A 13,176-nucleotide genomic window follows, 5' to 3' on the forward strand; every position below is an offset into this window, starting at 1 on the left:
GCAGAACGATGCACGAATGATGATTTCTGTAGGACCAATTCCCTTTCAGGCAGTGATGACCATTTTTTTCTGCTAATCTATCACAAAAATTAAAATGACAAAGAAGAATACATAAACATCGAATAAAACCAAAGTCTTACAGGATGATGAGTCTAGAAAGTGTTTTGTCAGCATTTTTATGTCACACTGTGACCCCGCGAAATCCCCTTGACTCTGAGTGAACAATCACTGCATTAAAATGTTGTTTACTTCTGTTCTTCACTGTATGTCTTGTCCTTTCTCTGCTGCTTTTACTGCACTCCGATGCAAACTGTCACCCGATAAACACGGGGGCACACACACACACACAAACGTGTGCGCACATGCCCCACCCCCCACCGTGTTCACCCCAGCTCTCATCTCCCCCCAGGAAGTGACACCTTTTGCGATGACCAATCATCAGCTAGCTGTCTCCCTGGCGATGTCGTCATGGCAACCATCACCCTGGGCAACAGGCAGCGGCGACAGCTTGGGAGACATCAGTGAACAGGAACAAACTACCTGGGGTCTGCAGATGGAAGGCGCGGGGGGAAATGCTGAAAGCGCCACGCAGATGGGGGGGGGGGGGCAGAGTTTAACCACGAAGCACTGCCGATGACCTCGCTAGGAAGCCAGTCCTCTCTCCTGGGAGTTTCTATTGGTGTAGCTGAGTAAACATGGCTACTGGTTTCATCTAAAAGGCCACTTATGTTGTGGTTCCCTCACATGAAAGTAATCGCTGAGCAGCAATGCTTCAAAATATGAACTCCATGTCCCCTCTGACATGATCTGAGGCTTTCCTTGTGATACTGTCTTAGTGAGGGCAGTCAGCCCGTCTGGCTCCCCATGGCTTGACCGCGGGACGCAGCCTTCAACTCTGTGCTGAAGGGTTTAATGTAGCGAAAGGCTAAACGGTAGCTAGCTGAAGTCCCAGACAATAGTGTAGCCATCACGGCACAGAAAAGCTCAAAGAAATCACATCTACATAGAAAACCTCTTCTGCCACACGGTTTTGTGTGATCACGCTTGCCCATACTTCCTTGCACACATTCGAGTGTGTAAATGCACACGGTCTCTAACGAATTCAACACCTACCACGTCTGCACAAATAGGGAGCAACTGTGAACACAGACGCACAAAAACCTGGCGTGAACCTTTATCAAAGGGAAACGGAAAGTGCTTTACCATAATACCACTCCAGGTGTCGCCCCCTCCCCCCCGTCGATTTACGGCCATAGGCACCAGCTCTGTGGGTGCTGAGGCACTCGAGCACCCCCAATATTTTTGCCCCTTCCCCACACTCCTGCCTCCAAAATATGAAATAAACCAAAAAAAATTATATATATAAATATATATATATATATATATTTATATATATACGTATATATATATATATATATGTGTGTGTGTGTGCCTGCTCATTAGATAGAATAAACCAAACACAAGATGTGTGACTCCCCCACCCCCTTTTCTCCCGAATCGTACCTGGCCAATTACCCCACTCTTCCAAGCTGTCCCAGTTGCTGCCCCCCCCCCCCCGCTGATCCAGAGAGGGCTGCAGAGTACCACATGCCTCCTCCTATATATATTTGGAGTCGCCAGCCGCTTCTTTTCACCCTGACAGTGAGGACTTTTGCCAGGGGGATGTCGCGCGTGGGAGGATCACGCTATTCTCCCAGTTCCCCCTCCCCCCTGAACAGGCGCCCCTGACCGACCAGAGGAGACGCTAGTGCAGCGATCAGGACACATACCCGCATCCGGCTTCCAACCCGCAGACACGGCCAACTGTGTTTGTAGGGACGCCCGAGCAAGCTGGAGGTAACGCAGGGATTCGAACCGGCAATCCCCGTGTTGATAGGCAACAGAATAGACCGCTACCCAGATGCCCAAGATGTGTGATTCTAACTTCATGAATTTACCAAATATGCCACTTTAACCAAACCAAAAGCAGTTATACCTCTTAGTTTTGTCCAAATGTGATAAAGTTCAGACTGCTAACCTTCAACAGTAATTTGTACAGAAGTAATATTAAAGTTCAAAACTATATTATATTCTTTCATACTTCAGCAGTCCATCGAAACGATGATGACTGCGATGCAGTTTGCAGTTTAAGCTTAGCAAGCACGCCTGTGGGCCATCAGGCCCCGCATTAGAGTGAAAAAGAATCCATCAACAATTCGTTCTTAAGTTTTGGTATGTGATAGGGTCATCTAAACATAAATCCTCATTTTATTTTAATGACAGTAGTTAGGCTTGTTGTCTGGGAGAATATGTGCACTTTTTTGTCTGTCTTTTAGATGAGCACCCACAATCTTTTCCAGAACTTGGCGCCCATGTGCATGGCCAAATGTGAGTCCTTTTGGACTCCTCTCTAACTTCCTTCCCGTGACTGACGGTCTGTTTTAATCCCTGTAATGAGCTGATTTGCTGCTACAACATCTGCTGGGCCACACAGATTGAGAACTATTCCCTGAATAACAGCCTACAGAATGGAAGCTGGAGTCAATACATTTTCTGATACAGTCGTTTACAGATACTGCAGCAGTAAATGTACTCAGTGTGTTGGACTGTAACGGCAAACCCCAAACTTGCAGGGCTGTCTGGTATAAAAGTAAGCAGTGCATTTGCATACATAGAACTCCAAATATCCATTATATACATAGACTCAAACCTGCATACCCACTGAAATAGACTTTTTTTTTTTTTTTTTTTGCCGGACCAGCTGGCAGGCCAGTCCTACAAACCCGAATGTCCCTGACTGACTGACTGAGTGATCATGTTTTGAGTGACTGACTGAGTGATCATGTTGAGTGACTGACTGACTGACTGACTGAGTGATCATGTTTTGAGTGACTGACTGAGTGATCAAGTTATACAACTGGGCCGCTGGATCAGGTGAACAACAACGTCACTGAAGTTACACGATTGGTCGGCTGAGCACCGAGAGGCATGAAGGAGAGCGCACAGTTAAAGCACCCCAACTAACAATCACTCAGACAAAACACCCACTGAGGGATTCACAAAAGGGCTGCGTGGTTTTTGCAGCCGCTAAACCTGCACAAAATCTGCACAAATACGACAAAAAGAAACCGTGGACTTCTCCAAGCACCTGCAAATGAAATGCACCCCTAACTGCACTGCCAAGCAAATAGCCTCTTAGTGCTCCGGTGCTATTTGTATGTATGTGTCTAAATTAGGTAATATGCATACATTTGGCAAAAAAAATTGACCCCTTTCTTTGTAAATGAGCCTCATTGCAAAAAATAAAAGTCCAGTTCACTAACACCAACGCTAATAGCCACACTCAGAGTGAAAATTAGTTGGTGGTAATTGAAGGACATTTATAAGGGGTGTCACACCCAGACTTTTCCAGTGATGATGGCAGCAGTGATGCTTGGCAGGCGACGGTGTCATCATGCCATGTGTGCTTGTGAGCAGATATTTCACAGGAGAATATTACTTTTGGATTTAACTGAGATCAAAAATTTTCAAGGATGACACTGAGCCTGCCTACTGTGTTGATGGCAGAGCTACCATTATACTTTGCCACATGGATAACTGCAGTCAGATGCAAAACAAGGGCAAATTGCACCCAGGAGCAGGCATGTTTGCACTGTAATATCATTCTTGCGCTATCTTTTGTGAATCTGACCTTGAGACGAGACAGATAGCAGTTGCAAGTGATGCACAATTCATGGTGCTATAAGCGGCCACAATCCACTCTTTGTGACTTCACCTGTCAATACAAAACGAGAGACGAGGGATCACAGGCAATTAGAATAGTTATAATTACAATTAAATTAATTTCCCTTTCAAATCAAACATCCCAAGATATGAGTGGAAAGTATTGTTCTTGCAACTGCATTTATAACCTTTTTTTTTTCTTTTTACTTGAACGTAGCTTAATCATGTCATGTGATATGCTACCTCAGTACACTTCAACAACAAATATTACTGGGACCACTGCAGGAAATTGCAGATGAACATTTAATATCCAGGAATTTCCATTACAGACACTACCCCTGATTATCCCTGTAACAAACAGGCCAAAATTTCAAACACTGACCACAAACGGTCCACACATATACTAGGTTTTGACCTGGTCTTGTTTTGTGTTACAGGGAGCAACACATCACATCATATGCCCAGTGTATAAACACTTGTACGGCATATAAAAGAAAATCTGATCCGGTATCTGATTCTGAAATTGTGATTGGTGTCTCAGTCACTGCATCATAAGTATGGCATGGAGCTTGAGAGAGTTACAATGAAGCACGGCTTCTGGCCGGATATATAAACGCCATTATCCACTGTGGCTACTGTGGCTGAATGGTGCAGGGCGCAAATGATCTGGTGAGTTATAATCAAAACGCTCTGACTGAGTGGTGTACGTCCAAAAAAAGAGAAACCCTCCTCTTGAAAACCAATAAAATAAAAGAAATGCCGCCCACTCTTACAAATCATTTTTTTCCGGATGCCCCCCCCCCCTTTTTCTCCCTAGCTGTATCGGGCCAATCACCCCCTCTTCTGAGCCATCCCGGTTGCTGCTCCACCCCCCTCTGCCGATCCGGGGAGGGCTGCCACACGCCTCCTCTGATACATGTGGAGTTGCCAGCTGCTTCTTTTCACCTGACAGTGAGGAGTTTCGCCAGGTAGCGCGTGGGAGGATCACGCTATTCCCCTCAGTTCCCCCTCCCCCCTGAACAGGCACCCAGGCCCAGCAGAGGAGGCGCTAGTGCAGCAAGCAGGACACATACCCACACCCGGCTTCCCACCTGCAGACACGGCCAATTGTGTCCGCAGGGATGCCCGACCAAGCAGGAGGTAACACAGGGATTCGAACTGCCAAGCTCTGTGTTGGTAGGCAACGGAATAGACGGCCATGCGACCTGGACGCCCAGTATGAAAGAAATCTTACTGTGGCCACTGCAACATCTTTGCCTCCAAAATTTTCCTCTGGTGTGAATTCCTTGTGGTTTTGAATTAGAGTGAAGCATTTCAAGAAGCAATATTTTACCAAAATTGAAGTACAGTAACTTCTGTAAATGTTTTTTTTACTTTGAAGGATATGCATGGAGTACGTCATTGTAACACAAACACACTGATATAGTATAACATAAGCACTAAAGATGATCAATATCCACATGAAATAATTTTGAAAAGTCTAAATTATCCAACGTTCTAAAAAAACAAATAATGTACTGTGCCAATTATATTAAAAACGGGTAGATTCTAGTGGTTCTTTTTGTCAAGGCAACCCCCTTGACGTGTGCGTCTGATCCGCTGCGCTGCCTAGTCTCCAGTAGCAGCCGGGAAGCGCAAAGTCACCATAAAGACAAACACATGCTATGAATCAAGCAGCTCCGGCGAGGCATCACCCACAGTCATTCTCGGTCTAGCGAGCTACGACCATGACCAGCGAACAAGGCGCCCGGGTCTTTCGTGTGTATTTGAGTGTGTGTTCTGGTGTTTTTGGGACTGTGACGAGAATCAGTTTGACAGTGACAACCGCGGGCCATGCAAAACTGTGAAGGACGTTTCACTTTCCTAGAAGGTAATTTTCTTACACTGCTCCGGATTTCCGCAGTGTGCTGGTAAAGAGATCTACAGAAGTCTACGGTGTCCAGATGTGTGGAGCAGTTCAGACACATGCCACCAACAGTTTCAAACATTCCTTAACCACAGTTCAGAAACAAGAGGAACTGACGGGAAAAACCATAAATCAGCGCCGACTGCTACAATTTACCCTCAGATAAAAATGAACAGCTTATTTTGTCAGCTCTAATGAAATATATATTACCACCTGTGGTGAAAACAGGCAACTCGGGACTTTCCTTGGAGGCTTAAGGTGCCTACGCACAATTCCAACACAAAGTAAATGTACACGGTCCTTAGCGTAAACAACCCAAGCTGCTGAAAATGAAATAACGCTTCCAAATAAATGAATAAAACATAAAAAACAGCCATCATTTGCTCATCAGTGGAGTTTAGCATCCCCCTTAGGGACCGAGACAAGGAAGGGCAGTTAAAATCAGTCTGACAGTCTTCTTGCCTTAAATCGGCTGCCTGCTCCTCTCTCAGCGGCGGGCTTGACAGGGCGAAGCAGACGAGCCAGCGGGCTGCTGAGTGCGGTGCCAGTCACCCTGCATCCACGCCGGAGGAGGAACACAGCCTTTCCCTGACATTACCTGCCCGTATCAGAGTCAGGCCCCCAGACCTCAGACTTTATGTGCACGCTGTGCCATGCTCGTCACTCGCAGGTTCGCTGCAAGGCAACGTGGCGATCGACCGAGATAGACAAACACACGGACAGAGGACGGACAGAGGAGCGAGAGAGAGAGGGGGGGGGACAGACGAAAGGAAGTGGGGGTTGGTGGTGTGGGGAAGGGTTGACAGATATGCAGTCGGACAGACAGACAGTCAGACAGACAGGGTGACAGAGGAAGGCAGGGTTAGAAGGTAAATACCAGAGCAGGTGAAGGGATGTTTCCTTTGGGGCTGGTGACTATGCTGTTTTTGGTGCTGTTTGTCTGGGGCTGTGCAGGAAAGGAGAGGAGAGGGAGGAGACACAACAAGAGTGTTAACAACCGCAAGAGGTGGTTCTGTGCTTGCGTGTGTGTGTGTGTGTGTGTGTGTGTGTGTGTGTGTGTGTGTGTGTGTGTGTGTGTGTGTGTGTGTGTTATTTATGACCCGTTTTCGTTTGTGATTCTGTGTATTTTTACGTGCTCTGGTGAGTGGCTGGCATCAGGCAGGATGTGCACACGGGTGAGAGTCTACTTCAGTGTGTTTGTACGCAGGTTTGTGTGTGTTTCCACGTGTTTGCACTTGTCCCTCTGTGAGTGTGTATGTGGCGGGCAGCAATGGCGATGAAAAGGTCACCTAAAGCATTCACAACATGGATCAGTGTTCCCGAGGAGGTAACATGAGGGGGCGGGTGACACGGAGGATGTGACATCACCATGCTGTCAACGGTGACTTCCTCTGCTGAGGACTCCACATGGCCCCAGTGCAACAGTTCCATTCGGCCATAATGAATCACATCTAGAAGCCATCAAATGCTTCTCTGGAGGACAAAGCATTACGTATTAAAACATCCCCAATCCTTTTTGGCTTCGTCTGATCAGACATGCATCGTGCCTCCATCACTTCACAATTCTGTTTGAACAAATAATGATGTGAACGAGAGGAAAGGGCAGGGGTCCGGGTCCAGCACGTTAAAGTGACTCAGCAAAGTGACTCTATTTCCTGTTAATATAGTCACCTAACATACTCTAATTTTATTAAACCTTATTCTGCAAAAAAAAAAAACAAACAAAAAAACAAAAACATTTTGACAAAACATTTCATATAGTTGTGAGATGTTTTGTCAAAATGTGTTTCATAAAACCAGAAACACCAAGACAGTCCCTGTTGCATTTAGCACAAACTAACATGTTTCAGTCTGTTTCTATGATAAGACAAATCAATCTTGATGCCAGTGAAGTGATTTATCCGACATCTGGATATCTTATGAAGTTGAATTTAGACTAACGTTAGCTAGCTAGCTAGCTAGCTAGCGTCAAGAGATTAGCTAGGCTAACCAGTAGTGTAGATAGTTATCTTAGCTGGTTAGCTAGCTATCATATATGCTGAGTTGCGCACAGTTTAGTTTCCAGAATGTGATCATTTCAAGTAGTTTCTCGAAGAGACTACTTGAAATGATCACATTCTGGAAACTAAACAGCAAACTACGTAATATTATCTGATTAGCAGACTGGCTGACATGTTGGGAGAAAACATGGATTGGAGGACTGTTTGTGAGACTGACGTATTTAACGACTTAATGAGAGACTTCATGTTTTGTTGAAACAGTTCATTGTTCAACATTGTGGCTATCTTTGGAAACAGTGTCGGTAGGAGTTAAGGTTTATTGTCAGTAGGACCACAGTAGAGATGTGCATGACTACCTGCAGAGACTCAGTGATGTCACACAAGGATAGAGATGGTCAGGGTCCGAGGGACGAGAAGGTAATTCAGCATGGAACTCAGACTGCTGATTAATATATGTATGCGTGTGTGTGTGTGTGTGTGTGTGTGTGTGTGTGTGTGTGTGTGTGTGTGTGTGTGTGTGTGTGTGTGTGTGTGTGTGTGTTCAACCATATGGACAGAGTCAGCCCCTGGGCTTACAGAGAGAGAGAAAGATCGAAAGTGAGAGAGAGCAACAGAGAGAGCGAGCGAGAGAGAGAGAAAAGAGAAAGCATCAGAGAGAGAGAAACGAGAGCAAAAGAGAGAGTGTGAGAGTGAGCGAGAGGAAGGAGATAAGACTAAAATCAGGGGACCATGTGAAGGGGAGAAGGGGAGAGGAGGAAGAACGACAGCAGCAGACAGACAGAGCTTACATAGACACACACACACCAGACACAAAGATCAATCCACACAATCCACCAGCATGAACACAATTCCCATTTAGTGAAAGCTGATGTAAGCTGACAATAAGCTGACATCGAGATTTACTCTCTTGAATACACACACACTCAATATTCAAAGACACAAATACACACACACACAAACACACACACACACACCAGACCATCTGAAGCCATTTGTCAGCCATCTTCCCTGGTGTCTCCACAGAGGCGGCGACATAAAACTGCCATTCCCTGTCAGAGCGACGAGACGAGGGTGACCCGTCTGAGTCAAAATCTATGACATCAGCTCAGATTCAGAGACCTTAAGCCATGTGCAAGTCCTCCCACTGCGCCCTAGGGGACGCTCAAAGAGCCGGCACACCGGCAGCAGTCCTGACCGAAGACTCGCCAGTGGATGAAACAACTGCTCATCCTTGTTTGTGAGATGAGACAAGAAGCTGAAGAGCTGTGCCACCATCCAGACGCTGTTTAGACCCAGAGCCAGAGGGATGGATTCAACCGGCACCGGAGCAACATACGACGCCAGAAATGTATGTCAGAGGGCACGAGGTGACTAGAACACATGGTATCCACAGCCGACCACCGTTCCATGTGGTTTCCAAAAGAAGGGGGGTTGGTGGGGGGAGGGATCATCCCAGGTGGAGCGCAAGTGAGGAGTGCGGCGGATGGAGCTGGGCAATATAATGTTACTATGGTGACATGAAACTTGATGTGTTGCGGGATTTTGGTTATGGTAATATGGTGCTATAACTTAAGTGGTTCATTACAGTAAGGTGATGCAGTTTTTGAACTTATTCGACTGTTTTAACTGAGGGAAATGAACAATGATGACCGAACAGGTAGAGATCTGTCTGCTTGGTCATCACATCCACGTTATTACCATTTGTCATAATGTTCTTGTGTATAAATGTCTTATGAAAGTGTCTCCACAATATCAATATCGAAGTATTCAGTCAAAAATATTGTGATATTTGATTTTGTCCATATTGCCCAGCCCAGATAGGGGTGGAGACGGAGGAGGTGAAGGAGTGGTGGAAGAAAAACAGGTGAGAAAAAAAAGGCAGAATAAAAAATGGTGGAGGGGGAGGGTAGGTAGTGGAACAAGTTTCCGGTTCGATCAAGTTTAGAAGTGGAGAGGTGCAGAAAAGAGGGAGTGAGATGGAAATTGTATAAACAGCATGCTCACCGTGTATTGGACAGTGGAGCTGGACTTCCGTTTCTGTCCTCAGGCGAAGGATGGATGGATGGATGGAAGGAAAGAAAAATTGATGGATGGATTGATGGATAGATATATGGATAGGCAGAGGGATGGTCAAGTCAGGAGGGAGAGAGCGGGGGCAGAGAGAGAGAACCAACAAGAACAGGTGAGTGAACTGGAGAAAGAAGACCACCATCGAACCACATCAGCAGTTGCACATCCCCGTGAGATGTCAAACTTCACCTCTGCAGAGCAGAAATGGAGACAATGTCTTTTTATTGGACAGCAGGGATTTGGAAAGAAAAAAGGAGGGTTCCTCTCACAGCGAGGACATTTGAGTGAATTTGGGAGAGGTGAAAGAGTAAAAGGGGAACCCATGAGAATCCCTGAGGAAAGAGAGAAGGCAGCAGAGCGGCGGCAGAGTCACGCTACACTACTAATGCAATTTAGTTTAGCAGGTGGTTAACTTCATGAGCTGATAACTGTGATACAGCTGCCACTCAGGAATGGTTATCATACCAAAATATCATCTACAGACATGGATCCTTTCAAAAATTATAAGTAAGTTTTGCCACCTTGAGTGTACCGAAATATCGTCTGGCCCATGGACTATACGGTGCTCTCACGTTTTGCTCCATCGCCAAAGAAAAGGAAATGTACAGTCAAAAAGAAGTGGGAAGAAAGCGCAGCAACAGGATAGCAAGGAAAAGAGATAAACGCTTCATTCTGGCCAAGTATCTGAGTCATAAGCACCCCGGTGGAATAAAGCCTTGATGACAAAGGGAAGCTGAAACAATCGCTGGCTCTCTACCTTCTGAAGGCAGAAGTGTCATGCTCGTGCTGAGTACACACAGCATGTGTTGCCTATAGAGCCGCACCGCCGTATGGACCGCTGGATGGTGTGGTTCTTGCTGTGTGCGGTGTGGTTGGCAGCATAGGAGGATGATAATGGTGTTTAGCTAATGTGTGTGTGTGTGTGAGAGAGAGAGAGGCTGCCTGCTTGAACTAAGCAGGTGTTAGGGGCTGGAAAATGTCAGGTACCATTCTGCATTGCAGAACCAGAGATGGAGACGGAGGGACAGAGAGATGGAATGGGGGGCGGGGGTCAGAGCCATTGGGAAAACAAAAAGACCAGAGGAGGAAGGCAAAACAGAGGGTAAGACAGAAGAGGGGAAGGAGGGAGGATGGCAAAGGAGGAGAGGAGACATCTTTGGAAATGGTTTGGGGGCGAGTGTGTGGGGAGCCTGTTGCTAGGCGATGAGCGTGGCACAGGGGAAGCGAGCGTCTATTTCTGTCGTCTGAGTTTCCAGGGTCCAGACTCGGAGCTATTCCTGGAACTGGAGTCACATTCCCTGCTGAACCAACTGAGAATGGGGGGGGGGGGGTTAAGCATTCACACACACACACACACACACACACACACACACACACACACGCACGCACACACACAAGACACTGGAACATATCAACACACACATTCATATGAGCAAAATCACAAGCGCAGATGCGCATGCCTACCCAGTTGCTGTGTAAGCATGCCCACACCCCCCTCTGCACAACCATGCAGAATTGTGTAACGCATAATGCTCAGAAGCAAACGTGCTCTCTTTACATTGAGCCACGTTTCCAACCTTGTGTCGCACACTTTTAATACATGCATGCTGCAACGCCACCCACCCACACACACACACACCCTGCAGTCACACACGTCCATGCAAGTGGAGGTGTGTGACTGCAGGGTGTGTGTGTGTGTGTGTGTGGGATGGTGAGAGATCATTAAGGATGGAGTAGGAATGTGGGGTTAAAGAACAGACGGGCCGAGCAGGAAGAAGGAAGAAGTGAAGGAGGAGGAAGGGATGAGACGAAGACCAAGTGAAGGTCTAAATGGGGGGCTGACAGATGGCTGTTTCAAAAGGAAGACGAGGAGGTAGGGACGAGATGAAGCGATACGGAGTGTGCTTCCAGAAGGGTGTGCTACGTCAGGCTCATGGAAACACACTGGCGTGTAGCTATGGGCACACATGTACGGAACACACACAAAGGACAGACTTACAAAGCCAATAAGCAAGACAAACATTAAGTGATACTGAAACTAGAGAGCTAGGAGAGGAAGGAAGAAGAGAAGGAAGGAGGGAAAGCAGCTGAGAGTGAAGGAAAAAGGCCGGGTGAGGAAAAACGTGAGGCAGAGTTGAGAAAAGAGGAGGAGGAGGAGGGAAAGGAAGGTGGAAGGAGAGGTGTGTCGATAAACCTTACCTTAACGTCTGCTTTCTTGTTGAGCAAGCTCTTGGCTGCTGCAATGACAAACAGGGAGAGAGAAACCAGTCAGACATGGACACCATCCACTGGAGGAACCGGGCAGCGGCAGCCTCCAGTTCTTTTTTCAGGGGCTGACACTCTACAGTTAGCCGACTGGGCTTACAGATGCTTATCCGAGCTGAACGGAGATGGTATAACTGCTGTTTGTTTTGCCTCAAGTTGAAGCTGACTGGAATAATAATATTTGAGCTTTTGGTCTGTGTCGACAAAAACATGTCATTACAGTCGCACAACAACTTGACAACCTGTTTCAAAGACTCTCTCAAAGTGACATCGTGACGTAAGTGGAAGGATGAGCCTTCCTTCAAGGCTGCACGGGAAACAAGTGGAATTATAATGGCACACTATCCTGCTCCTGTTGTGAGACCTCATACCTTGCTGAGTGAGACAGACATTCTTCTTTACAGGAAATCACAACACCTGGAGCTGGTTTGGATTTGGCGATTTGCTCAAAGGGGGCGGCACGGTGGCACGGTGGTTAGCGCGGTCGCCTCACAGCGAGAAGGTCCTGGGTTCGAGCCCCGGGGTAGTCCAACCTTCGGGGTCGTCCTCTGTGTGGAGTTTGCATGTTCTCCCCGTGTCTGCGTGGGTTTCCTCCGGGTGCTCCAGTTTCCTCCCACAGTCCAAAGACATGCAGGTCAGGTGGATTGGCTGTACTAAATTGTCCCTAGGTGTGTGTGTGTGTGTGTGTGTGTGTGTGTGTGTGTGTGTGTGTGTGTGTGTGTGTGTGTGTGTGTGTGTGTGTGTGTGTGATGGCCTGGTGGCCTGTCCAGGGTGTCTCCCCGCCTGCCGCCCAATGACTGCTGGGATAGGCTCCAGCATCCCTGTGACCCTGAGAGCAAGATAAACATTTTGGATAATGGATGGATGGATTTGCTCAAGGTAACTTTAACATCCATCCATCCATCCATTATCCAAACCGCTTATCCCAATTCGGGTTGCGGGTATGCTGGAGCCTATCCCAGCAGTCATTAGGCGGCAGGCGGGGAGACACCCTGGACAGGCCGCCAGTCGATCACAGGGCCGACACACACAAAAACACACATTCACACCTTGGGACAATTAATACGGCCAAGTCACCTGACCTACATGTCTTTGGACTGTGGGAGGAAACCGGAGCACCCGGAGGAAACCCACACAGACACGGGGGGAACATGCAAACTCCACAGAGAAGATGAGCCAGGACGACCCCCAAGGTTGGGCTACCCTAGGGCTGGAACCCAGGACCTTCTTGCT

General features: G+C 47.2%; 1 protein-coding gene across 1 annotated transcript in view; it reads right to left on the minus strand.

Moving 5' to 3' along the window:
• LOC130128779 (calcium/calmodulin-dependent protein kinase type II subunit beta-like) overlaps window positions 1-13,176 on the minus strand; it is a 116,710-nt gene that overhangs the window by 18,093 nt on the left and 85,441 nt on the right. Inside the window, exons 13-14 of the mRNA XM_056298544.1 lie at window positions 11,878-11,915; window positions 6,486-6,554 (exon numbers count right to left, since the gene is read on the minus strand). Coding sequence (XP_056154519.1) covers window positions 6,486-6,554; window positions 11,878-11,915 — 107 coding nt within the window. The remainder of the gene's footprint in view (window positions 1-6,485; window positions 6,555-11,877; window positions 11,916-13,176) is intronic.

The sequence above is a fragment of the Lampris incognitus genome, chromosome 1 (genome assembly GCF_029633865.1).
Source record: "Lampris incognitus isolate fLamInc1 chromosome 1, fLamInc1.hap2, whole genome shotgun sequence".
In the NCBI taxonomy this organism is placed as follows: Eukaryota; Metazoa; Chordata; class Actinopteri; order Lampriformes; family Lampridae; genus Lampris; species Lampris incognitus.